At 40.0% G+C, this 25,612-nt stretch overlaps 3 protein-coding genes across 4 annotated transcripts; 1 reads left to right on the top strand and 2 right to left on the bottom strand.

Moving 5' to 3' along the window:
* Positions 1–5,363: 5,363 nt before the first annotated feature.
* On the bottom strand, positions 5,364–8,759 carry LOC115680602 (E3 ubiquitin-protein ligase SINAT5-like). The gene is made up of 3 exons (XM_030604421.2): positions 8,153–8,759; positions 6,370–6,756; positions 5,364–5,940 (listed from the first exon to the last, which is right to left on the bottom strand). The coding sequence occupies exons 1-3, from the start codon at positions 8,435–8,437 to the stop codon at positions 5,578–5,580; spliced, it is 1,035 nt and encodes a 344-aa protein (XP_030460281.1). The 5' UTR covers positions 8,438–8,759; the 3' UTR covers positions 5,364–5,577.
* Positions 8,760–11,971: 3,212 nt separating this feature from the next.
* Positions 11,972–15,346, top strand: LOC115680600 (protein IQ-DOMAIN 21). The gene is made up of 5 exons (XM_056303634.1): positions 11,972–12,126; positions 12,471–12,557; positions 13,401–13,694; positions 13,931–14,320; positions 14,520–15,346. The coding sequence occupies exons 2-5, from the start codon at positions 12,474–12,476 to the stop codon at positions 15,162–15,164; spliced, it is 1,413 nt and encodes a 470-aa protein (XP_056159609.1). The 5' UTR covers positions 11,972–12,126; positions 12,471–12,473; the 3' UTR covers positions 15,165–15,346.
* Positions 15,347–15,490: 144 nt separating this feature from the next.
* LOC115680601 (PP2A regulatory subunit TAP46) lies at positions 15,491–20,936 on the bottom strand. 2 transcript variants are annotated; one of them, XM_030604420.2, is made up of 9 exons: positions 20,683–20,936; positions 20,424–20,546; positions 19,980–20,066; positions 19,710–19,814; positions 17,737–17,898; positions 17,189–17,224; positions 16,992–17,063; positions 16,063–16,343; positions 15,491–15,894 (listed from the first exon to the last, which is right to left on the bottom strand). In XM_030604420.2, exons 1-9 carry the CDS (start codon positions 20,776–20,778, stop codon positions 15,645–15,647), a joined length of 1,212 nt encoding a protein of 403 aa, XP_030460280.1. In that variant the 5' UTR covers positions 20,779–20,936; the 3' UTR covers positions 15,491–15,644. The 2 variants fall into 2 exon arrangements, with proteins under 2 accessions (XP_030460280.1, XP_056159610.1); XM_056303635.1 differs by lacking the exon at positions 17,737–17,898.
* Positions 20,937–25,612: the final 4,676 nt, after the last annotated feature.

The raw sequence follows: 25,612 nt of genomic DNA, 5'->3' as shown, positions 1-25,612 counted from the left end.
CGACTCTCTAAAGTCTTTCTTGACAGATAGAATTTCGCAATTTGTGTACTTTTATGTCTTGAAAATAAATAATAAAAAAATGTACCCTTTTAACCAACTTCTTTTTGAAAAAAATAAATTGTATAGTACGTGAGTTAGGCACACAGATATGATCACGTATAAAGTGCACGATAATATTCCAAGGCTTTGGAGATCTCAACAAATATATTTAGCTCGGAGTACTCGTTAGTTAGGTCCCCTTTTACCTTTGCGAATGACATTATTTGCTTTTCTTTTTTTTCTGGAAAATCGGAATCGCAGAGGCCTAATCATATGAGAGAATAACGTTATTGTTATAACTGTTCATATAAAACTAATCGAGTTCTATGTGTTCCGAAATTATGATCACGTCACGGCGCGTTATTTTTATGGTATGATTTGGTATCTTATCTCCACGACAGTCTTTCGTCTAGGCGATTTCACAATTAGCTTCCATCCTTGCTCATTTCACACATGATTTGATATATTATGCTGCACAATCGGTTCTAAATCAATTGTTACTTGAACTGATGTGGTCCTGAACTTTGAGACAAAATGCAATTGAGACGATAGCTTCAAGCTCAAATAAATGCAACATTTTAATTCATATTTAATTAATGAGTTGCATTAAGTCTAGTCTTCACATAGAGTGTGGATTGTTTCACTTACTGTGTGCACCAAAAGATAATCCACTTTTAGTTATTATCGACATGTATTGAATTTAGTTGATGAGAGCATAGTTTGGTTAACAATGAAAAGAACAATAGACAACTCAAAGGGAATCGATAAGTTGCCAAGGAAGTCATTGACAACATCGTGAATTTATCGACGAGAGCCTTCATCAAGATTTAAGAGTCGTTGAAGTGAGCAATCAACATAAATATATAACCGCCCGATGGTCATGTTTATTGCACTAATTTAGCATATTTTTATAACTTCTTGTGGATAAGTGTGCTAGATAATATAAGCAAATGTGTAACTTTTTGTAACTACAGGATTTTTTTAGACAAAAAACTACCGGATTAAGAAGTTGTTTCTTTATTTAACTTTAAAAACCATTGTATGTAATCATCGGTGCAATGTCATAAATACAGTATTTTATAAGAACTCCAAGTCATCGCAGTAAGCAATCGACATAGAAATATATAACCACTGGATGGTTATGTCTATTGCCATTAATTTTGGATTTTTTTTATAACTTCTTGCGGAAAAATGTGTTAGATAATAAGAGATTGTATAACTTCTTGTAACTATCGATAGGATTAAAAAATTGTTTCTTTATTCAACTTTATTAACCATTGTTTATAATTATCGATAGAGGGTCATAAATACCCAAGTGTATGCATCATAAGAACCCCAATTAATCACATAACTCAACTTGTTCTGCAAATATATCTTTATATTTTCTTTCTTGTAATTTACATTGCTGTCGTGATTGCCTCCATTCTCCGTCCTTTAATTTCTTGTCATTTACTTTCCTATCCAAATTTAACAAATGACACTTCTCAACTTTTATCAATTCACTTATCGATCTATCCACACTTTGAAAAGTTTTTCCCCGTCAATTTTTCGGTGAAACATTTTTTACCATGCCTTGGATACATTTTATTGATTTGAGGAGACTATGATGACAAGAACTATAAATCAATAAGATTTTGACAATACTATTGGCAACAACAACCCGTTACCCCGAGGTGGTAATGAGATGGCCACGCATTTTGATACATTCGGCCGCTGGAAGAGCAGCAGAAGGAAATCGATGCAAAGAAGTTGATCTTCCAAGGCTTCTTAATGAAGAATGTTGCTCTAAATTTTAACACAGTATCTGCCGTGAAAAGAATGTTTGAAGAGCAACAAAATTATATGGCCAACTACATTGTGAGTTATTTATTCGATGTGATCAAGTCAATTGTCATAAATGCCGTAAACGATGGCCTCTCGAGGCCAAGATTGTCCAACAGGTACGTTCCAAGCACTTTTCCATTTATTGACGCTAATAATATTGGTCAAAATAGTCAACCCCTATAAGAATTATGCAAAGGCCCAAATCTTCTAATCAAGGTCAGAATAAGGGGAATAATCAAGCTAATGTTGGTCAAAATAACCATATTGGTAACAATAATTTGACAAATTAAACTGGTCAGCAGCTAGTAACTGCCATTTATTGAAAGTGCAAGGCTAGCAGCTCTATGGATACCACCCAATGTGAATATTCCTGTTGAGCCTAACACGCTGATTAACGTTTATAATCCAACATGACTAGCATCACCGCCAAGGGGCCAAGGTGGCTAACCAAATCCACATTTAAACTCTTCACAATTGGCCGAAACAGTTCGACAACACTGGGATTAGACATGGGTGTTATCATCATACATATTTTTAGGAAACCACATCCCGAGTGGGTCGCTAATTAGCATTTTCCAAGAGGTTTCAAAACCCCTGACTTGGCGAAGAAGAACAATCTACCGTTGAATACACTGTTCAATTTACAGCCCAATGTGGGAAAGTACGGATGAATGAGTTTTAAAACTTAAGATGTTTCCTTTGTCTTTGTTAAAAACTTTTTCAACTTAATTCTATGTATAATTGGGCAAAAAAGGAAACATAATTTCATTCTCGATTTTATAGAACGATACTTGAAGTATCTATCGCTGATTTGGCTAGGTTATATAATAGTGAGCCAGTCGATCAATTTGTTGCTCAATTTAAAAAGGCTAAAAATAGATGCCTCACTTCGCTCTTAGATAAAGAATTCACGAATTTAGCTTTCAATGAGTTAAAAGCTTAACATGCGAGAAAGATTTGAAGGCCAATACTTTGCCGATTTATTTCAATTAGAACGAGAGTGTATAAATAAGAGCAATCATTAAAAGAGAGAATTAAGAATCACATGAATACTTTACACAAAACATGGCTCTAATGTAAATTTATGAGTCAAAGTATGAATCCGATCTGAATGAAAGCATTGAAAATGTGCCAAAAATGATGTTCAACAAGCCTGGCATTTGTTGATCCTTAAAGCCTGTCAAAATAATAATAAAAACATAGCTTGGGCTAAAGAATCAAGTATAATCGTTCAACATTAATAAGTTGGATGAAATCTTCAATTTACTCTTAAAAGATGGCTTTATAAGATTAACGGAAGACCAAGTTTTCTTGAGTAAAAAAGATTTTTTAAACAAAAAATATTGCAAGCGACACCATTCATGGATTAATTGTATCAAGAAAACAATTCAAGAAGCTATTTGGCAAGAAAAAAAAATCAAATTTACCAATGAAAATGGGCATACGATAACTCTTCATTATCTAATTTTAAAAAAATTGAATAATCGATTAATCATTCCATTCTTTTAAAATGGACATATGTTGACATCTTAAAATTGCCAACTTTTGGTTATTATAGACAATTATCAGATTTAGTCGCTGAGAACAGAGTTTTGTTCAATAATGAACAAAACAACAGACAACTTGAATGGAATCGACAACTCCCTAGGGAAGTCATCTACAACATCCTGAAAGTTATCGACGAGAGCCTTCATCAAGACTTGAGAAGTTGATTGACAGCGAGCAATGGACATAAAAATATAACTGCTGGATGCATATTTCTATTACCTCTAATTTAGGATTTTTTTATAACTTCTTATAGATAAGTATGCTAAATAATAGGAGATCTTGTAACTTCCGGTAACTACCGATAGGATTAGGAAGTTATCTCTTTATTCAAATTCAATAACCTTTGTATTTAGCCGTCGGCTCATTGTGAGGACCTCCAATCAATCACAGAACTCAACCTTCTTATTCAAAATTATCATTATCTTTACTTTCTTGCAATTTACATGGCTGGTCGTGATTGCTTCTCGTCTCCGTACCTTCAAATTTCTTACTTTCCCGTTCAAAATCAACAAAGACCCTTTTGCAACCTTTGTCGGGTCACTTACCGATCTACTCACATTTTGAAAGGTTTTTCATCGTCGGCTTTCGGCAAAAACGGGTACCCCTTGTAAAATACGTAAGCAAAGCACGCAAGATCTGACCTGTATACGAGGTGCACGCCGCACATCATCCTCAAAGTCTCTGTAAATCTCACAGCACATCTTTCACCATATGAAAAGCGGTTTTGTCGAGGAGCGGAAAAGGTTTCCCCTTTACAGCCTCCTTTCATTTGTTTAGCGTAGAGCCACTCAAACTTGTCACCTATCTCTCTCTCTCTCTTTCCTTTGCCTTTTGCTTTGTTTATTGTTTTATGTGTAGCCAGTGAGCTGACTAGATAACCAATTGCCTTTTATCTGTGGAAACTATGCCTTCTTGAGCAATACATTCCACTCATCTTCCATCATCTGACCGAACTTATCCACGACACTGTCAAGAGACTGCCAAGGGCGGCTGCTCTCTTATGGCTTGGCCTCACAGGTCTCTCTCGAGACTTGAAAATTCAGCTGTTTTGTCCAGACTTTGGGAATTTTCCTTTCTTGAGAAAAAGCCGCAAAAAAAATTTCTAAATTATGCTTATTGTGACGTATTTACCTTAAACTTTTTCTCGTGATATAAAAAATCTCAAACTTACACTTATGTGACACAATTACCTTCCGTCAAAATTCCAACAATGCCATTTTTATAAAATCATGTGAGCGCCATATCAGTATTATTTGCTTTTCGGCATTCACGGTTCTCATTAATAGAATTTTATCGGAAGGTAAATGTATCACATATATATAAATTAGGAATTTTTGATATCACAGAAAAAAAGTTTAAAATAAATATGTCACAACGGCTCAAATATAGGGTTTTTGGTGGCTTTTACTTTTTTATTTTACTTGGGCACTTCTGCCCAGATCCTTTCTATTCTGTATTGGCACTTCCCTAAGCTGTCCCGCAAACGAGATGGCCATGCCAGATCCCTAAAGTTCTGAAAAAGACTGGCTTCCAATATATGGATGGGGCCAGGGCAGGGTCAAATAAGGTTGCCTGTTTTGCGGAACATTGCTTTTGACTGAAGCACTGGTACAGTAGTTCGATGGAGATTTTCTAAGTCCCCCTTCTATTCTTTGATTTGACTCATAAGATGTTGAAGTGGGTCCTCTCTCCCTATCTCTGAAGAATGAAGAACTCATGCCAAGACTTGAGGAGATGAACAAAATCTGAAAGTGAGATCTCAAGCATTTTAAAGCGCGGAATTTACGCCACTTTATTACCTCAACTAACTCGCCGGCGAAGTACTTTACTAAGTTGGATTAACGTATTTCCCGCCAAACTGTTTCGACAAATGTTTGAATCGCCGAACAAACAATACTATACCTATGAACCAGCAAATCAAATAGAGAAGAGAGAATTCCTGATGACTTCAATTTGCAATATGTGGAGTACAACTCCAGAGCCTAATGTTATTAGTCACACGATGATGATCAAGATGCTTATCATCCATTTAACAGGAGAGACCTCAGAGACTTCTCAAAACTTCAATAAACATCACAATCAACAGAAAATTTTCACAGGTACAACAGGACTGCAGTTTTCCCAAATATTCTAATTCGGAAAATTGCATCGAAAATCACTTTGGTCTTAGCTACACAAATTCGGTATGCAAACTCCAGTCTCTGGGTTTTGTTGTTCCTTCCATATTCGCCCTGTCACTCTTAGCTTCAGCTCCTTCCTATCCCCACCCGAGAAGAAAAGTGCCATGTTTCGCTGGATTATAAGGCCATCGTGACTATCCCTGACCTTCCGATGGCTATCGCGGATGCTTCGTGGGGTCCCCTCCCATATGAGTTTCCGGCCGTTCGCTCCAACCTCCAGGCTGTAGCTGTAATTCCGCGCCTCAGTCTCGTCGCCCATGAAACGGAGAAACGCCATGTAAACAGGGGCCATGCCAAGCTGGAACGCCTCGAAATGGAGGCAGAAGTATTGACCAAAACAATGAAATACCTGACAAAAGATACAGATTTTTTACCAGATAAATAGCAATGCAATGTACATCCTTGAGTAAAAATTCCAACAACAGTAGGGAGAAATGATGCAAAGTCTTCCGGATAATGAATACTCAGGCATCATCTATTGAACGAATGTACAATGTACTCACAGGTTTCAACAACATTTTTCAGATAAAAGATGCAAATAAGCTTGCCATGCCACCATATTCATCACACACAAGGAGAGTTGCTCTACAACATAGCTGTCGCAGCTATGCGAAACACACTGACAAAAAAACTACAGCTTTACCAACTAGGCGAAAACCACACTACAAGTCATTTACTCCACGGTTATTGCCATTCCTCCATAAGTAAAACAAACGGGATAGTATAGCCTAGACAAATAAACTCTAGCAAAAGATCAGAGGGCAAAGGAGAAACTCACAGTTAGCATCCACGTAGCATTTTCTACTTCCCGAGGATTGGATTTTACATAACGATGATTAAATGTGGATCCTGTGTGCATGTCCACCTTGTGATCATCCCTCAGATGTGTGACCAAAAATGGGATATCGCCAACGACAGAACACTCTGATCCAGCATACGGGCAGTTGTAAGGCCTAAAATTGCACAATGCCTCGTGCTTCAGTTTACTGTAGTATGGAAATATCCCTGGGCATCCCAAAGAATAATACTTGCAGGGGAGCTCGAGTGACTCAGCCACCTTCTCCAATGCTAAACACCTAATATCACCGAGCTCTTGTCTACAGGTAGGGCAACGGTTATGCACCCTCGTTTTACAGGTCGAGCACAAAGTATGTCCATTGTGGCACTGCCAAAAAGAAAAAAACTAGTTTCTCAGATCAAAATTCAAAGTCTAGGAGATGTAACCAACTAATCTACACTAACAACCAAAACATCACTAACGTTAAATATAGGTTAGGTTACTGGGAATGGTCCCCCCAGTCTTTATCAAAACAGCCAATGCACCAATGAACCTGGCAATGACAACTAAAATTTAGCAAGTTTCTCTGCACGTTTGTTTGACTTTAGGTGAAGTTTCTTCATGCAATTGCACAATCTACAACCGATGCACTAAACTTCTCAATACTTTGCAATGGTACCTTTGCATCACGAAAGCCTTGACTGGTGCGTACTTCAGTGGCTCACTTCCCCATACACACAGACCAAAAGTTCATGACATATCTCGTGGCCCAATCGACGAAATGAACGTATTAGTACTCAGTTTCTTTAGAATTTTGAAAAATGAAAATTAAATGACTTCTATGATGGGAGAAGATGTAAAAGCACATGAGTTCATGTGTCATGCCGACATGGTTTTTCTAATCTGACCATGCCTATTCAAACGTTCAAAATTTTTATAACCATCTAGGAGTAAAATCTCAAAAATAGGAAAGGCACAATTGGCTCATACTCGATAAAACCACCAGAGGCTAACACGTGATTTTCTTGGTCTGGTCTTCAAAGCCTTGTGTTCATTTTAAGCCCTTCAGTCACATTCGACCTTCTCTCCTTCGCCTCTTATAGATGCATGTGACATGGAGGTATGAAATGCAATATCCAGGCCATGATGACTAAGCGACAAACCTAGAAGTGAAGATTGAATTAAGACAACACAACTGGCCACATTGAGGTACTAAGTCTGTCCCACTGGAAGGGAAAAAATGAGTTCAGAGCAGCCAATTTATACTACAAGACCCACTTCAACCCCAACCAAATCTCAGAGGTATATAGAGACCTATTCCACTACAATTCTCTCCGAGGCATTTGACTACACTTGCAGCCCACCTGAAAAGAATTTTGAGTGATCCCCTTCCGAAGTCGAGATAAGGAGACCTAAAACTGTCTACAAAGGCCAAACCTAAGAGCACCAATTAGACCTGTGCAACACTATGTAGCCCTACACAGCAACCACATTGTACACACTTGCCATCGGTATCGCATGATCTAGACCTAGATCTGCTTGTAGAAAAACGGGGAATTCTCCGAATCGCCATGCTTGGCATGATCAAACCCCGATCTACTCTGAAACGAATGCGGAGCAACACAGATTCTCTGAAATCCAACAAATCCGAATCCGTCATCTAAATCGCATTGCCTACCAACACCATCACCCTAGGAAACCAAGAACACCGCAATGACATCAACTGCGAAGAGAGACAGACATTCAAAACGCAAAGGGGTCATCAGAAACTACGCGATCAAACCTGGTGAATGGGCGGGTACATGGAATTGGTGCACACGGGGCACTCGAGCAGCTCGTGGACGCTCGTGGCCGGGGCGATGGCGGCGGGGCCCAGAATGCCGTTCGGGGGCGGGCTGGCATTGAGGGGCTTCGACGACGAGAACGGCGGCGGCGGCGGCGGGGGTTGGAGATTGTTCTGGTGGAGGTGGGGGTGGTGGTGGAGGTGGTGGTGGTGGTGGAGGTTGTGGATCTCGCTCTCGTCCGCCCCATCCACAACCGACACGCACTCAATGTTGTCCAAATCCATTCATAAAGGACGACAAAGAGGAAAAAGGGAAAAACAAACCCACGACGGCAAAATGCACGAAAAACCCACCTACTACTCTCTTCCTTTCACCGAACCTCAAAAACAGAACCAGAATCGGACTCGTGTCGGCTGTTCTTGTTCTTGTCCTTGTCCTTGTCCTTGTTCTGCTCCCTTCTCGTTCTGCAAATTCTTTCTTACTTTCCGGGAAAATCCGGCGGGACGGGGAAAGGCAAGAAAACGATGGAGAAGAAGGGGAGGCAACGGATGGACGCCTCCGCACCCGAACAATCTCTCTCTCTCTCTCGCTGCTCGAGAGGAAAGGAGGTTCCTTTCTTCGTTGGCTCCTTCGCATCTCTCTCTCTCTCTCTCTCTCTCCCTGCGCGCTGACAGAGAGATGTGGATGGCCGTCGATGTCGCCAGCGGGGATTCTGATCGGACGGCGTGCCATTTTCGGTGTCCTTTACCGCTTTTTTTTTTTTTGCTGGCCTGCTCGCTCCTTTAACAATCATTATTTGTTAGGACGAAGCACAGTGCGACGTGACAGACGGAAAAGCGTGCCAGAGAAGACCATTTTCGGGTCATTTTTCATTATTTTTATTTCGTTTAAAATTAGGTGAAATTGCGACATCTTCTAATGTACAAAATTTCAGCCCCCCCGGCACTCTCCTCGTATAATTTATTAATCACGTGCATTTAGCTCTTCTTTTTTTTTATGTGTGTAATTTAAGTGGAAAATAGGAAAAGAGAGAGAAAAACTCGGGTGGTGGTTTATTTTTTAAAAAAATTTTAATCTCCACTTATTGCCTCTCTCGGGTCGGGGCCTCGCCCCGTCGAAAGGCCCATTTGTCCAAAAGGTGTGTAGATCATGCCGGGGTCGGGAAAGCCTGTTGAATATTATTAATTACGTGCCGAAGTAATTGGGTGTCCCTCGAGTGCGGTAGTACTAGCTTGTCATTTCATTTAATTTCATTTAGGTGTGTATGCCTTTCAGATAACGAGGATAAGCTTGTTGTGTTGACCGAAAATGGCGTGTTGATGGGATTCGATTAGATTATAGGGTTTTTGGCTCGGAATAAAAAAAATGGGTGAGACAATATCTCATGCACTACTAGGCAAAAAAAGCAAAGGAATTTGGGAATTTTGGGGATTGGTCAAGGTGTTAATGTCCAATCAATAGCTAAAATTACGATTAGTAGTTGAGATTTCCAATTTTAGGTGGTTGACCACCGCTCATTAAATGTCTGTGCCCCACAATATCAAATAGGTCTAATTAGCTTTTCAAACTCCTTGAGGTGGAGTAGCCTCATTGATTTTATTTTTAAAATTTTCAAATAGGTCTAATTAGCTTTTCAAACTCCTTGAGGTGGAGTCGCCCCATTGAAATTTTTTTTTATAATAAAATCTCTATCCTTACAATTTAAGGACACTGTTGCAATTAACCGGCTACCTGAAAGAGAACTAGCACAACAATCCATAGTCATGTCGACCCTCACTTAAATCTGGATTTTCTCAAGGCAAGGATCGGATTTGCAATCATCGATTACCGGTTCAAAAGCATGGAAACGCCCTTGCCACCGGGTTTATCCCAAAGTAAGTAAGGTTCGAGGCAAAAGGAATCGATATCACTTCATTTCGCCATTCGGATTTCAATAGAAACAGATAGGAAAAGAGATTGAATACACCATTCATACACATGCTATTCTAGGACCAAAATATATACATGGTTGCAACTGTGGATCTTTAGAGCAAATGACATAGAGAGCAAAATCGAATAAATGGGTTCGGATGAGAGGTGAGTGTTACCCAACTCTCTCCATCCAATCCAAAAAGGAGGTAAGTTGCAAAACTAAGACTCTTCTCCTTCCTAATGAATGTAACCCTCCCTCTCCCTTTTTTTGGCTTCAATTATTGTTTTTTTTCCCTTTACACGAAAGCGATTGCACCATATCAGCTAACTTTACTCGCATATAATCTCTTCATTTTCACACCTTTTGAAGAACCTCAACCACACACGCACAAAGAGGTTGCAACCGCGGGGGAAATATATTCAAGCTTCGCAGCTCAGCAACCTGAATTCAAGATTTCTTTTTTCTTGGTCAACAAATTAAAAGAAAATATATATGAAAATGGGCCCAAAAAAAAAAAAGTGGTAGTGCTTTCAAAATGGGCTTTAGGAAAGGGAGCAGTAAAAAGGAAATTCCTACAAAATGGGTGATGAAAAAAAAAAATTTTAATAGGGGTAGGGAATAGAGTAGATATGAAAAGAACTTAGGAAAATTCTAGATTTTTTTTTTTGGATTGATTGAATGTGTTGTTGACATTACTTTGCACTGTCCATTTACCTCTAATATTTTACAATACAATGATGCTCAGATGTCTTATACTCCACTCATACTCAATCTAACAACACGAGTCAAGATCATGTTAGCAAGATCCATTCACTTGTTTAATGCATAAGTCATTGGTCATAAGGTTCAAAACTAGAAACGAGAAATATTATGCTAATAATTCAATATTGGTGGCTTCCATATCTAGATAGAAATGATATGATCATCCTTCTGCTTACGCATAATTACAAGTTTCCAAATAAAGATTATCCTTCTTTTCCCCCTTTTTTCTCCCTTTTGCTATAGATCAAATCATGGAGAAAAGGGCTCGCAATGGGGGGAGTAACCACAGGAGCAAATTTCTCTCCTCATTTACTTGACATGATCTAGGTAGTAAAGTTGACCAGAAAAAGGGTATAAGAAATTGCCTAATTCGAAAAAAAAAAAAACATCAACTTTACCTTGAGTGGCAATTTTGGCCAAAACTATTTTTTTTTGTTTCGTAAAAAATCACTAATTTTTACTTAAATCTCGAATCTAGCTCGAACAATTTGAAAATTTTACACTAGGGGGGCCGGATTTGGGATTCGAGTAAAATTTGATGCTTTTTATCGAGACAAAAAAGAAGTTCGGGCCAGAATTGTCACTCAAGGTAAAGTTGGTATTTTTTTTTCGAATTAGCCCTAAAAAAAAATACGCATTATTCAGGGAGGTAATGAAAGGGCAAAAAAAAACACGTTACATCTTGCCCCTTTTTTTTTCCCTAAAATAAAGATAAAAAAACCAAGGAGAAAAAACAACTAGCGTGAAGAGAATAATTGTGCCAAAATCGCATACGACGAGGAAGGCAACCTGTGCGTCCGCATTCAAAGTCCAACCTCTGTCGGATTTTTTTTCCCCTCTCTCTCTCTCCGGTTTTTTATTATTTTATTTCATTTTGTAAATTTCGAGATGACTCAAGGCACCGAAAAAGGAAAGGGCCGGGGGGCCACGTGTCGGCCGCCCATTGGGCCTCGGCCCTCGGCCGTGCCCCGGGTGCGCGCGCGCGATCGAGCTCGCGGGCCGGCTCGTGACTCCGATAAATACTGACGGCGAGCGCGCGGGACGGCAGTTACTGCTCTCACATACCTTCCTTGGTCCTTCTTCTTCTTCCTCTTCATCTTCTTCTTCATCTTCATCTTCTTCTCTCTCTCTCTCTCTCTCTCTCTCTCTCTCTCTCTCTCTCTCTGTGCTTCACTAGAGATCTAGATTGACACGCCTCGCTCTGCATGCGCTTCTGGGATCAGAGCGACAGTCCCCCGAATGCATGTCGAATGAGCGAGATCGTGCTCTGAGTGCATCCAGCCCCACTCAATCTCTCAGGTGCGCCCACGTCTCCTTCTCTTGCGTCCACTCTCTCTTCTACCTTCATCTCGATCTTCTTCGTCGACGGGAGCGTGTGAGTTTGGACCTGCATTTGGGGTATTGCAGAGGCGTTTCGGTTCGGTCGAATCTGAGGTGGGACTGTCGCAAGTCCCCGTCTCTTTTCGAGCTTTTGAGCAGATTTGGTGTCTCGTTTTCCTGATGGGTTTGTGCGGTCTCCGGGGTTCGCGCAATGCTTCTTGATTTTAACCAGATTTCTGTATGTTCCCGCGCGTTTTGGTTCATGCAGTAATGGTTACGAGAGGCAATTATCCAAGGATAAAGCATTGATCTTTCCCGTGTAGGAGATGGGAAAGAAAGGAAGCGGCTGGTTCTCGTCCGTGAAGAAGGCTTTCAGATCTTCTTCTCCTAAGGAGTTGCCTGCGAAGAGGGTAATTTGGCTTTTTCCTCCATTGATCTCTCGTCATGCTCCGTTTCGTTCATCGCAACCGACAAGCAAAGCTAGGGAAAAACCCATATGATCTCCCCTTCTTTGCGCCTGAATCGTCATTTGGTTGCGCTTTCATTTTCGGAACCGGCCTCGAGCTGTAGCGTGACGGTCCGAACTGCGGCAGGAACTTCTACCATTCTCTTACAATCTTGTGGTGCAAGTTAACGTTTTTTAAACATGTTCGTGCCGATTAATCCTTCCACAAAACCATTTAAAACAAAAGAATTCGACAGCTTCCTGGCAGATTCACGGACTAGGAAACTGTTTGGATACTGGAAGCAGGTTGTTGAATTGTTACAGAAACTTAGTGTCTTCTGAAGCAGCATGTGTCCCAATTACAAACTATATTAACGTTTAATAATCGAATCGACTAGCCCGTGATGTGATCTGCTTAACGGTCGATGCTAGGAAGGAATTTTTTTTTTCGGTGGGTGTCGTTTTTTTTTATTTTCTTTCTTTTCGAGGTTTTCAGATCATCAATGACTATCTTGCAGAAGCAGCATTTAACCATATCACCTACCAAGACATTGCCTTTTGAGGTCATGGGGGCATGAGACCTCCCATGGTCCCCCTGGCATGAAGCGTTGTTGTCGGACCATCTAAAAAGCCGTCCCACCAGAAAAAAAAAAAAAATCATCTTTTTCCATCTTTCATGTGCTCCTTCACGTTAGATCACCATCAGGCCTCCATGGATCTTGCATTCTTTGGGAGTAATTTGAACTTTAGTTGAGTCGCAATCGATCGATATGGTTGTATGTGACGTTGATTTTTTTCGATTTTGCAGAAAGATGGTGGCGCCGAGAGATGGCGGAACGACGCTCCGGAGGTGGTGTCGGTCGAGCATTTCCCGACCGAGAGCTCGCCGGACATCACCAACGACGGGAGCGTGGCTTCGACCCCTGTGACCGAGGATAGGAATCACGCGATCGCGGTGGCGGTGGCGACCGCCGCGGCCGCGGAAGCAGCCGTGGCGGCAGCTCAGGCGGCGGCAAAGGTGGTTAGGTTGGCTGGTTACGGACGGCATTCTAGGGAAGAGAGAGCCGCTACCCTCATTCAGTCCTATTACAGAGGCTACCTAGTAAGATTTAATGTCACGCATCTTGTCTCTTCTAAAACGGGAATTAAATAAAGTGGTTTAATATGATTGAGAGCGTGATTAGGGAATAGAACCTTGTGTGCCTAATCTAATTAATTTATGTGCTCGAGAGAGAAAAGTACATAGTATAGGTTAGGTCTGTATGAACCCTCAATTGGTAGGAAATTAATTTGATTTTACCATCTTCAATTATCGACGGTATGTGCGATTGTGATTAGGCACGGCGTGCGCTGCGAGCGTTGAAGGGGTTGGTGAGACTACAAGCGCTGGTAAGAGGCCACAACGTGCGCAAGCAAGCCCAGATGACCATGCGGTGCATGCAAGCCCTGGTCCGAGTCCAGGCCAGGGTCCGAGCCTCCCGGCTTCAGCTCTACCCTGACAAGCTCGTTCACGACATGGCCGATGACGGTGGCCAGCGGCGAGCACCGATTGAGGTGGGCCGCAAACCTTACAACAGCCCCGTCCCGAAGAGCAAGTACCACGAGATATCGTCGGACAACCGGGATGGCGGGCGCCGGAGTTCTGAGAAGATGAGGGAGAATTCTTCCAGGAAAAGTGAAGGTGTGATGAAGAAGGAGCGAGCTCTTGCTTACGCCATAAGCATTCAGGTCCGTAGTGGCCATATAGCTCTTATATCTATGACTATACAATACACTTGCAGGTTCCTCAATGGTCCTTAATGGCTCTTTTCACTGTAATTCGTTCTGTAGATCTGCCGATGGTAATCTCAGGACCAAAGCCAATTGAAACGATTAATCTTTCACTTTTATTGTTCATTAATGTGCTTTTTCTTCCATTTTTCCACAGCAACAACAACCGATGCGACCGGAACCGAGCGACATGGACGAAGGACTTTATGCTAACGAAAGGGAAAAGGCACAGTGGGGATGGAACTGGCTCGAGCGTTGGATGGCAGCACAGCCGTACCACGTCCAGCAATTGGGGGTGCAGGACCACCCTTACATGGCGCTTCCCACCATCACCAAGAACACGACCGCGACGGACGACTTGTCCGAGAAGACGGTGGAAATGGACTTGGTGACCCCAGAGAACATGAACTTGGGCTTTCTTGGTAGGGAATCCGGTGATACCAGCCCATACCCCGCCCGGCATCAACGCCAATCGAGCTCGAACAACATCCCGAGCTACATGGCCCCTACTCAGTCTGCCAAGGCCAAGGTGAGAGGTCAAGGCCCGGCCAAGCAGCGGAGTCCGTTAGGGCCTCAGTGGAACCCTTCGACTAAGCAAGGTCCGAGCGCCGAAACGGGCTGTGATTCCTCGAGCTCCGGCGGAGGGACGACAACCTACCCAGCACCAAGAAGCCCGAGCCTTAAAGTTAACGGGCCGCAGGGCCAAGGCAGGAGAATCGCAGGTTACAGCCCCGAGCATATGGGCATTGATGACTGGACGCTACCCGTTGTTGGGCGTCCATGGAGGCACGATTTTGGTTGATCCTGTGGTGTTCTTGCGTCTCTGGGTATATACATCAAGCTGAACAATTATGACAACGAGCGAAGAGTTCTCTTGTTTATTTGTCCATAAGACTTTAAATTTATGGTAATGTAAAAGTTTATGGATTGACGTTATGAGACTTTCCCGTAAAAATAAAAATGCAAGTGTCTTTTGCCTTATCAGCCCTACTGTCGTGGTTCTCTAGAATCAAACAGGCTGTGTTGTTCACCAGGAAACAGTGTTAAACGTTGCAGGAGACATGCTAAGCTTTAGAATAACAATCTCATCCGAAATCACATGCTACCCAGCAACATAACTCTTGGAAAGGCATAAAGAATAACGATCTTACCCGAAACCGTGATAATTTACAAAGATTCTCGTCTGCAAAACTTACCAAAGAAAAAGCAAAAGGTATCGTTCAGGCATGCAGGAGAAGCTTCACCAGCAAGAGAGGAAACGTAGAACGGATCCCCCCCGTGTTCACCCGCAAGGTGTGAGTTTCTTATTTCCTGCCCCGCGAGGATTGTCATCTTTCCAGTCATCCCAGGCTCTTGCCTTCTCTTGAGCAGCATCATCGTCTTCGTCCTCATCTTCAACTGGCCCCGGCTGTTTCCGCTCCTTGTACCACGAGGAATTAGCCTCTTCCATGAACTTGGCATTTCTCTCTTGAAACTTCTGCATCATCTGCATCTCCTTCAAGCCAGCTTCCTCTATGCTCATGGTTGGCATCCTGATGCATGCAAACAAAATGATTCAATTCACACGAAAACCACCCCGCAGGTACATAGCAGGAGGAATATACACAAAAAACAGTATCAATATTCAAGGACTAAGATAACATCCAAGGATCCCCTAATAGTTTCATAAAAAGAAGAGCAACATCAGGAGTGGTGCATACCGGTGACCTGGTTGAAACACTTGTGCTGCCATTCTATCCCTCTCGCTAGTCAGACTCCCATTTACGAGACTCGCAGGTCCAAATATCAGGGGTTGGTGTTTATGTTCATGAACATCTGAAACGTTTGCCCTACCTTCCAAAACATCTTGTGCAAAAGTAGCACATGTAATAGGTTGTGCCGGTTTAGTATATCGTGCACGAGTTGCAGCATTACGGTGCCAAGCTTCAGCCGTCTTCGTGCGCTCATCCAGAATAGCACGAGAGAACTCCTTTTGCCCTTCCTGTGAATACAAACCACTTCTTTATATCCATCTAATGCACAAAACGTATTATGCCCGCAACTGGGAGAACTACAGCCACAAATGTCGTGGTCCAAATTCAATACCTTTCCTTAATTATACTGCTTAGCCTGCTCCTCAGTTTTAAACAACATGTATGAAGAAGATCCAAATCAAATGAAGAACAACATATCACCCTCTATTTTTATTTACTTTATTTTTTGAAAATCTTTCCTTTGCTTCTCTGTGTCAGCACTAACAATCCACAGCAAGGTGGTGAACCTTGAGATTAGGACCAGTGGGGCATAGTGGTGCCCTCAGCTATCACATGTTCATTCGGTACATGCTAACCCAGTAAACAAAAGGAATTCCCTGCATGGCTTCTTCACCACAAATAAAAAATAAATGCAAGCAAGCAGTACCATGAAATGCTCAAAAAAATGAGATTAGGAATCTTAACACCCAAAAAAATAAATTTCATATATGAAAGTACGTCAACTATGATTAAGACGGAAGAACTGCTAGATAAAACAGTATAGCAGCACCCCGTTAGTGTAGGAAGTACTAATTTTTCTAGGGACTGAACCAGCAGGATGCAGCATTTCAATGTGTCCAAATATTCTTCAGGTAGCACAATCTACAAAAATATACCTTTGACTGCTTCTCTTTGATAGCAGAAAGCATTTCTTCCTCTTTCTTCAGCATTTCTAGTAAATCCAGAGCCTGCAATGTCCATGGCAAGAGCATACTCATCACATCAATGCATAAGCAGTAAACAACCAAAAGAAGAGTATCTAATAACCAAACATGACCAAATTGGTCTTAATGACCAATTGGACAAAGCTAACCTTACAAATCGCTAGAGAGATTGCAATAAGCCAAGCCTGCGAGAGAAAGAACATTTAGAATAAAAATATTAAGTATCACCCCGTGGAAGGGTAACAGAGGAAAGGCAAGCACATGTTAAATGTTAAATAACCAATCTCAGCATCAACAAGAAATGAAAAAGATAATCTACATCAGAAACTACTTGCCTTTTCATCTGTAATGTCAAGATCAGGAAATTTTGACCATGAGATTCGTGATGGACTTCCAAACACGAGTATTTGGCATCCAACATGATGATTAGCCTCATTTTTTATTTGAAAGTATTGAAATAATTAAGTGCAATAAGGCAAACTTTCAGCAGTTATGTGACTTGACTTTCTAGAAGATAGCTTGAGAAGCTCCTATGTCAAACACAAACCAACATATGCATAGACACAGAAACCTTAAGCAGCAAAGCAAACTACCTAATGCACTAATAAGCTGCGGAGGACATATGCCGAGCCAGTGCATCTAAGCATCTTTAGCTCTTGCTCACAACTCGAAAATCTAACTGCCATATAGAACCAACCTCACGCTCTTCCTCGCTGTCGTCATCAACCATTTCTTCTTCTCTTGCTTCCACAGGAGTAGATAAGGCAGCTGCTTTGGTTGACCTCCCACGCCGCTCTTTCCGTTCCTTGATTTCAAGCAACTTTGATTCAGCAGCTTTTTGACGTTTAAAACGTACTATCTGCCAAAAAATAAAAGAGGTATTCATTATTAAATGGTCATTTCACCCATGGTTGTTAGGATCGTGTCTGGATCGCAGCAACATTCGCAAATAGGTGGGATCAGGATCCAAGATCATGGGATCTTGTAGGATCTTGATCCTACCAAGGATCCTAATGATCCTTGTCAAGACAGAGTGTTCATTCTTCCAGCTAAAGGAAACAGAATTTTGGGCCTTGCTACTAGTCCAAGAGTCCAAAACCCACCCTTTCTTTGGGAACACATCACTTGGCTTTTTAGCAAAATCGGGCTGACGAATCTACAACTGGTTCAAATAGACTCTGTATAGATTGAAAATTCCTGCCTACCGCTGACTTCTCCTCCATGACGCACTCATCAATCTTCAGACTTCAACACATTCTGATTGAACCATTTTTCTGAAGCTTTCCTCTCTATTCTTTTTACTTTTTAAATACTTGACTCTTCTCAACCTTCGAACTTCTCCTTTACGTGCTGGTCAAAGCTGCATTCTGATTTTGAAGCTTTCTTCATTCTTTCGGTTTTTAATTTTTTATTTCTCTGTTTGCTGTGTGGCTCTAATCTACATATCTTCTGAAGTTTTTCCCTGTTTTCTTTTATTAAAATTTCTTTACTGATTTTGCTGAATTAGATTATCAATTGTTGCTTTATTCAAGAGTTTGAACAATAACCATGTTGGTGAGGATGAATTTAATAAAGAGGACTACAATGTGATGGGAAGATGATAAGCCCGAAGATGAGGATTTTAAGGGTGAGTCATTTTTGGGAATCTTTTTTTCCTCTCTTTTGTCTCGCTGAATAGAAAGGTAATAACTCTCATTGGTGTTTTCTGAATAGCTTGCACTTAATTCATTTGGTTAAAATTGTTTTGTCAATTTCTTCATACTTAAGTTGGATATGGAGATTGGAGAATGCAAAACTCAGAACTTGACCTTACTTGGGCTTTACTCTCTCTTTTTAAAAAAAATCGGCATGTGATTGGATTATACAATGTAAAAATTACATTTTAGGTATCAATTCATTAATTTTCTAGGATCTTACAATCCTTGAGCAGATCCTACTTAAAATTCCGATCCTCCAAAATATCCTACTTAGAATCCCGATCCTGACAAATTTGTTTCACCAAAAGCACCACTGTCCTTGCCTCCCAATTGCTTCCATGTGCAATGGACCAAGTACAATCTTAAACAAACCAACTAGGCCCAGTTGCTACTGGGCATAGTGTGCAACAACAATGAACCATTAATTTATTAATTTTCGAAGATCTTATGATCCTCGATCCAATCCTATTTAGAATTCCAATCCTCAAAGACCTCCAATAGATCCTACTTAGGATCTCAATCCTGACAAACTTTGTTTCACCAACAGCACCATTTGTCTTTGCCTCCCAATTGCTTCCATGTGCAATTGACCGGGTACACTATAAAAAAAACCAACTACTCCCAGCTGCTACTGTGCATAGCATGCAACAACGATGAACTAAAGAAAAGCTTCCAAATGAACCAAACTCCCAACACAATACAACCAAGACAAGAATACAGAACTAATCCTCCAAATCAAGCTTGTTGATGTTTCTGTGAACCATTGGTCAAGGTATGATACACCAAAAAAACCTCATACTTCTCTATGACCATACTTATCACTTTCAATGTAGGAAGTATCCAAAAATTATTCAGCACCAGAGAAGCACACAGCTCCAAATGTCCGAAAATTTTAATCAATCTTAACCCCCATTTGGAGAAGCCAAGCAGTGCTTAGTAAAAACAATAGGTGAGAAAGAATATGCATCAGTACCTTTCTAGCTCTTCGATCTACCATTTGATTTGAACCTCCGTGCACAGATGTCTCTAACTCTTCCTTGGGTAAAAGTTCCATTGCTTCACAAAAAGACACAAATTCCTGCAAGACATGGCACCCACAATTCATCATCATTGTATACCCCTGCTCCAGCAAGAACTCCAAAAAAAGTTAATTAACATAGCAAAAGCCCCCCTCCTTATAGTCTGCATATCCCAATCTCAAAACGTCCTCCACAAAGAAGTAAATTAGAACCACAGAACAAACCTTTAGTTTTTCCTGAGAGGCTTTAATAATGGGTACCCTATCATCAGCAGCAACCCTTTCTGTCAACTCGGCCAGATAAAAAGGGACCTGCGAAGAAGAACACAATGAGAATCCCACTTAAACATTTTAACTCGTGGCCCAAAAAACAGCACCGCCACCACCCTCTGCGGTAACTCAGCACGCAAACGAATGCACAAACAGCTCCTAAGCATGATAGATGACAATCCCATTTGCAACAATTGATGCCCGTCTCTAACAAAATGCGAATATACCCCTATTCATCGCCAGCTCCATCATGCTCTTGCGCTAATTAGTAAATAAAATCTCAAGTTTACTTCTTTATCGCGAGATTTAGGATAAAGCATCGATGAAGATTACCAGTAGCATCGTAGTCATCGTACCTACACGAAATCAAACAGAAAAGGCTAGAAAGCAATTGCTCACCAGAATATACTTGAGATTAGAAGTGCTGATATCATCCTTCGTCTCGTTGGCCGAGAACAATCCCAGCTTACTTATCATGTCCTCGCACTTCCGCAAAGCCTCGATTCCTCTCTTCACAGCATCCTAGAAATACATCACCCACCGCATTAGTTAACGCAAAGAGCTCGCGACCGCATTCTTCACGGAGCAGCTCGCGAAAACGAACGAGACCCCAAAAAAAAAAACAAGGAAACTCCGGCACGCCGGAGACTCGGCTCACCTGATCGACGGCGGACTCCGCGGCGGCGAGATGAATCTTGCGAGACTGCTCGAACAGGGACGGCAAGGGCATGTCCTCCATTTGCAATTCCCCCATCGCCAACAATTCGAGAACCTACTACTCGATCGATGGTCTGCGCCAATGAAACCGAGGAAGAACTCGAAATTCAATTTCGCAGATTGCTGGGATTCTATGCAAATCGAATGGAAAATGGAAAAATCGGGCTTTGCTTGCAGAGAAATCGGAGCGCCAGGCAAAAAACGAAGAGAGATGAAAATGGGTTTAGAAAATAAATAAATAAGATTAAATTAAGAGAAGGGATGAGAAAATTCGCGTGGGCTTTAGAAGTTTCTAGGCCCAGATGAAATCGGTGGAGGAGACTTTTTATTTTATTTTTTTTTTATTTATCGTTTTCAAGTTTTTGCGTTCCGTGTATTTTAACGAGAAAATGACATAAACGGTCCCTAAACTTTGGTCCAACGTGCAATGTCGTGCCTGAACTTTGAATTTGTTCGATGTAGTCCTTAAACTTAAACTCAATGTATAATGTGTAATGTGGTCCCTGAACTTTTAATTTGTTCAATATGGTCATTGGACTTTTGATAATAGAAGGATTGTATTAAATATTTTAATATAGTTCAAGAACTATATTGAATATGTACAAAAAAATTCATTGATCATATTGAATAAAATTAAAAGTTCAGGGACCACACTGCACGCATTGAGTTAAAGTTCGGGGACTACATCGAACAAATTAAAAGTTTAGGGATCACATTGCATATTGGGTCAAAGTTCAGAGATTATTTGTGTCATTATCTCTATTTTAACTGGAGCTTCTATTTAGAGTCTTTGAATTTTTTTTTAAAGATAATGCTTCACTTTATAAATGTAAATTGAACGGATTAATTATTAGAAAATTGATCGGTAAAAGATTAGGATGCTAATCATAATCAGGAGATTATCATAAATATATTGCTTTTTGTTGTTGCTTTAAAATGGCCTAAAATCTTTTGACACGCAAGTAAAAGAGGAGCTCCAAAGTTTCTTGCAACGAGAAAAATATTAGGTATTTCTTAAATGCCACATGGGATTAGATAGAAGTGACATGTTAGCTTCCTCAAGCTAAATCAATGAGAATTGCATGAAATTTCTTCTTTTTGCTATGCATTAGAAAGAGCAAAATTCTTTTCATATTTAGGATTAATACCACGAAAAATTCCAAACTGATACATGTGTGATAAATTTACCACAAACTAATTTTTTAACTATAAAAAATCTCAAACTGATATACCTGTGACAAATTTACCTTCCGTTAGTTTCAATTAAATTTTATCGTGAAATTGCTAAGTTTAATGACATATGGTAGTTATAAGTGTACAAGTTTGGGATTTTACCCTCCGTTTATTACAGGTGTACCGGTTTGTGGTTCTTCGTGGTATTAATCCAATTTAATGAAAATTAACGGAGGGTAAATTTGTCACAAATGTACTAGTTTGGGGTTTTTGGTGATCAAAGAATTAGTTTAGGGTAAATTTGTCACGTGTATACTAATTTGGGATTTTTAGAGGTTAAAAAATTAGTTTGAAGTAAATTTATCACAAATGTATCAGTTTTTCATTGTATTAACCTTTCTTTTACTCTGTCTTTCAAACTCTGTAAATATTTTTTTTTTAAAAATCATCTTTTCCAAATAGAAAAAAAAATGCTCGCTAAGGCCCTTAAACCAGAGCTTTTATCATTACTTGTCAATATTGGATTCATCTCTCCCTCTATCTAAATTAGGAAGTTAAACTCCTTACTATAATGTCCGAATTAATGAATATTGTTAATATGTAATTTCGCTTGTACTGCAATTCTTCCTATTTCCTCCCGAGCTGTGGACTGTTATTTGAAATTGATTGGCCTTTGTTTTTTTTTTTTGGTCAAGGATTGGCCTTTGTTTAGTTGTCCGTGAAAGTTTCGTCTTGGAAATTTAGTGAATTTCAGTTTTTAGGTAACAATCTTCGGCATCTACGGAATATGTTCTACTGGGGAAATAGGGGAAAGAACACTAGAAATGTCAAAACTCGTGTACGGCGCTTACTTTAATGCTAAAATTTTTTTTCAGATCACTTAAGTGCAACTTTTTAAAAAAAACGATCACTTAAGTGCCAACTCCGATTCGGGTTGCCGGAAATCTGACGTGGCCATATTTTATTAATTTCTCAGTCCTACGTGGCACGTCGGCGTTGATGGGGACAATATTTAATAATATTTTAATATTTTTTCGATTTTTTAAATATTTCTTTTTTTTTTCCTTCTTTTCTTTTTTTTTCTTTCTTCTTCTTCTTCAACCTTTGGCCAGTGGCCAGTTAAAAAATCAAAATATACACATGAAAATGCCACGTAGACTGATTTTTTTAATATAAACATCCAACTTAGATTAAGATTTTAATTATGAAAGCCACAGATTAATTTGGCCGGAATTTCTCGCCATTGGTACTTAAGTGATCATTTTTCCTCCAATTTGGCACTTAAGTGAGCCGGCGAAAACTTTTGCACTAAAGTGAGCGCCGTACACAAGTTTTGGCACTTCTACTGTTCTTCCCTCGGGAAAATAGGGCTCTTGGGTACCGTCGAATTCTTGCATTATTTTCATTATCAAACCCAAGTTGAGGGTTGAGATTTGTTAAATTGTTGCCCTCATCTTTTGTTGGGTTCTCTATAAATTGAAGGTGATTTTTGCAATGTCGTAAGTGCATAAATAAGTTATGCAGACTTGCAACTTGTATAGAATTCTTTCCATTTGATTTTAAGGGTGCGTTTGTTCGGAGGAAAACTCCTTAATAAAGGAAAATATTTTCCGGAAAATCATTGTTTAGAAAAATGGTTACTTTTTCTTTGTTTAGTAATATATGGCCAAAAACGTTTTCTGTGTTCGGAAAATGATTTCAATCTTAAGAATAACAAAAATTTCTAATACAAACAATTTGAAAAGAAAAAGTTGCGGAATCAAGAATTGAGAGAAAGACCCTGCCTTTCTCTGCTGTATAACCTTGTCGCCGAAAGAAGGCTCTCCAGCCCCAAATCAGCATTACTGCTGAACTCGTTATCCTTCTCCATCGCATTTTCCTCTTTGGGAATCCATCCTTGGCTTGCTCGCAACTCCAAGGAGTCAACTCTCAACCTTGACCACTCTAGGATTAGGGCTTTTTAGCCATGAACGCTTTGCAGCCGACCTTCCTCTCCCGCTTCGAGTAGTGGCTCCGGACAATCAAGTAATGGCTCTGGACAAGGAATCGAGGATTGAATGCCACATGCGATTTACGCAAATCTAGTTACTTCAATTTTTTTATTAGACCACTGATACTCTTTCTGCACAATTTATGTTGATAAAACTTGCACAATTTGAACCAGATAGTATTAGGACGTTTAGTCATTGCTACAATCTCCGAATCAAAGAATTTTGTTAATATGTAATTGCAAAATTTGTAGGTTGAGCGTTACAACTTACAAGGAGTGGCGTATTTGTAAATCCCCTGTTTTGTAGTCAGTATTCGAACGTATAAATGAATGATTGAGATTATATTAAAGTGATGATTGCTTTATATTTAATGCATGTTTAGTCGATTTAGCACTACATAATGCACACACAATCTGCAATTTAAACTCCCGATTGCATTAGTAACGGCCTAATACCCTAGAAAACCTCAAATTTTAGCTTTTGTCCCAATTTTATTTTTTGTCTCATAAAAAGTCTCCAACTTTAGATCATGTCATAATTCTATCCTAAACATTTTTTTGTCCCATAAAAAAACCCCATCTTTAGATCTAGTTCCAATTTTACCCTAAACTTTTTTTGTCTCATAAAAAATCATCAACTTTAGGTCTAGAACCAGTTCTACCCTAAACTTTTTTTTATCTCATAAAAGAATCTCAGCTTTAGGTTCAGTTTCAATTTCACTCTAATTTTTTTTTTTTGCATCATTAAAGATAACCAATTTTTACTTGAGTTCCAAATCTGCTTTCCATTAACCCTCCGTCAAAATAGCCCTTAGTGATCTTGCGCTAGGTCTTCGATCTCTCGCGGTCGGAGATATCGCGCTTGAGACGCTCGAACAACTCATGCTTGGGAGTTTTCCATGAGAAATTTTGGATTGAGGGTTAATGGGGACAGATTTGCGATTCAAGTAAAAGTTTGTGATTTTTTATGTGAATGTAAAAATTTTAGGGTAAAATTGGAATATAATCTAACGTTGAGGGTTTTTCATAGAACAAAAAAAGTTTAAGGTAGAATTAGGACTGGACCTAAAGTTGAGAGTTTTTTATGGAACAAAAAAAAGTTTATCGTAGAATTAGGACATGACCTAAAGTTGAAGATTTTTTATGAGACATAAAGTAAAATTGGGATAAGAGTTAAAGTTAGAGATTTTTTAGGATATTAGGCTCATTAGTAACTAATAGGAGCTTTCTAATGATATCAATTCCATCGAAATTGAAGTTCGTTTGGTCGTTCGACACTCAGATACGAGAATTTGTTTCTTTGAACGTCCAAAAGTATCTTGCAATTTTAATGAACTTGAGGTCTTTTTTTGCAAAAACTCAAAACTAAAAAGTTGTTCATTAGAGTCTTAATTTGTAAACCGGAGACTCATCTATTTAAGAATGGAAGCGCTCCCAAATCTCATACCTCGCACAGTATCCTTTTTATTAATCTAAGTTTTTATCTAAAGTCACCAGCAAGCATTTTTGGTGGGTTAGTTAGAAACCCAATCGAGTGATGGGAGATTTATCTCCGGTTACAAGAACCCTAGATTTGGAGACGACAAGACTCCATGACCGTTGATCTCATCGAGATCTGAATGGCCATGGAGGAGAGATAGAGCTCGAGTGTGGACAGCCATGGACACAGCTTTGGCGATCTAGACAATCGTGGACTGGTCAACATTTC

The sequence above is a fragment of the Syzygium oleosum genome, unplaced genomic scaffold (genome assembly GCF_021117445.2).
Source record: "Syzygium oleosum isolate NSW1041296 unplaced genomic scaffold, Sole_v2.1 Sole_v2.28, whole genome shotgun sequence".
Classification (NCBI taxonomy): Eukaryota; Viridiplantae; Streptophyta; class Magnoliopsida; order Myrtales; family Myrtaceae; genus Syzygium; species Syzygium oleosum.
This window is presented reverse-complemented; position numbering and strand designations above follow the sequence as displayed.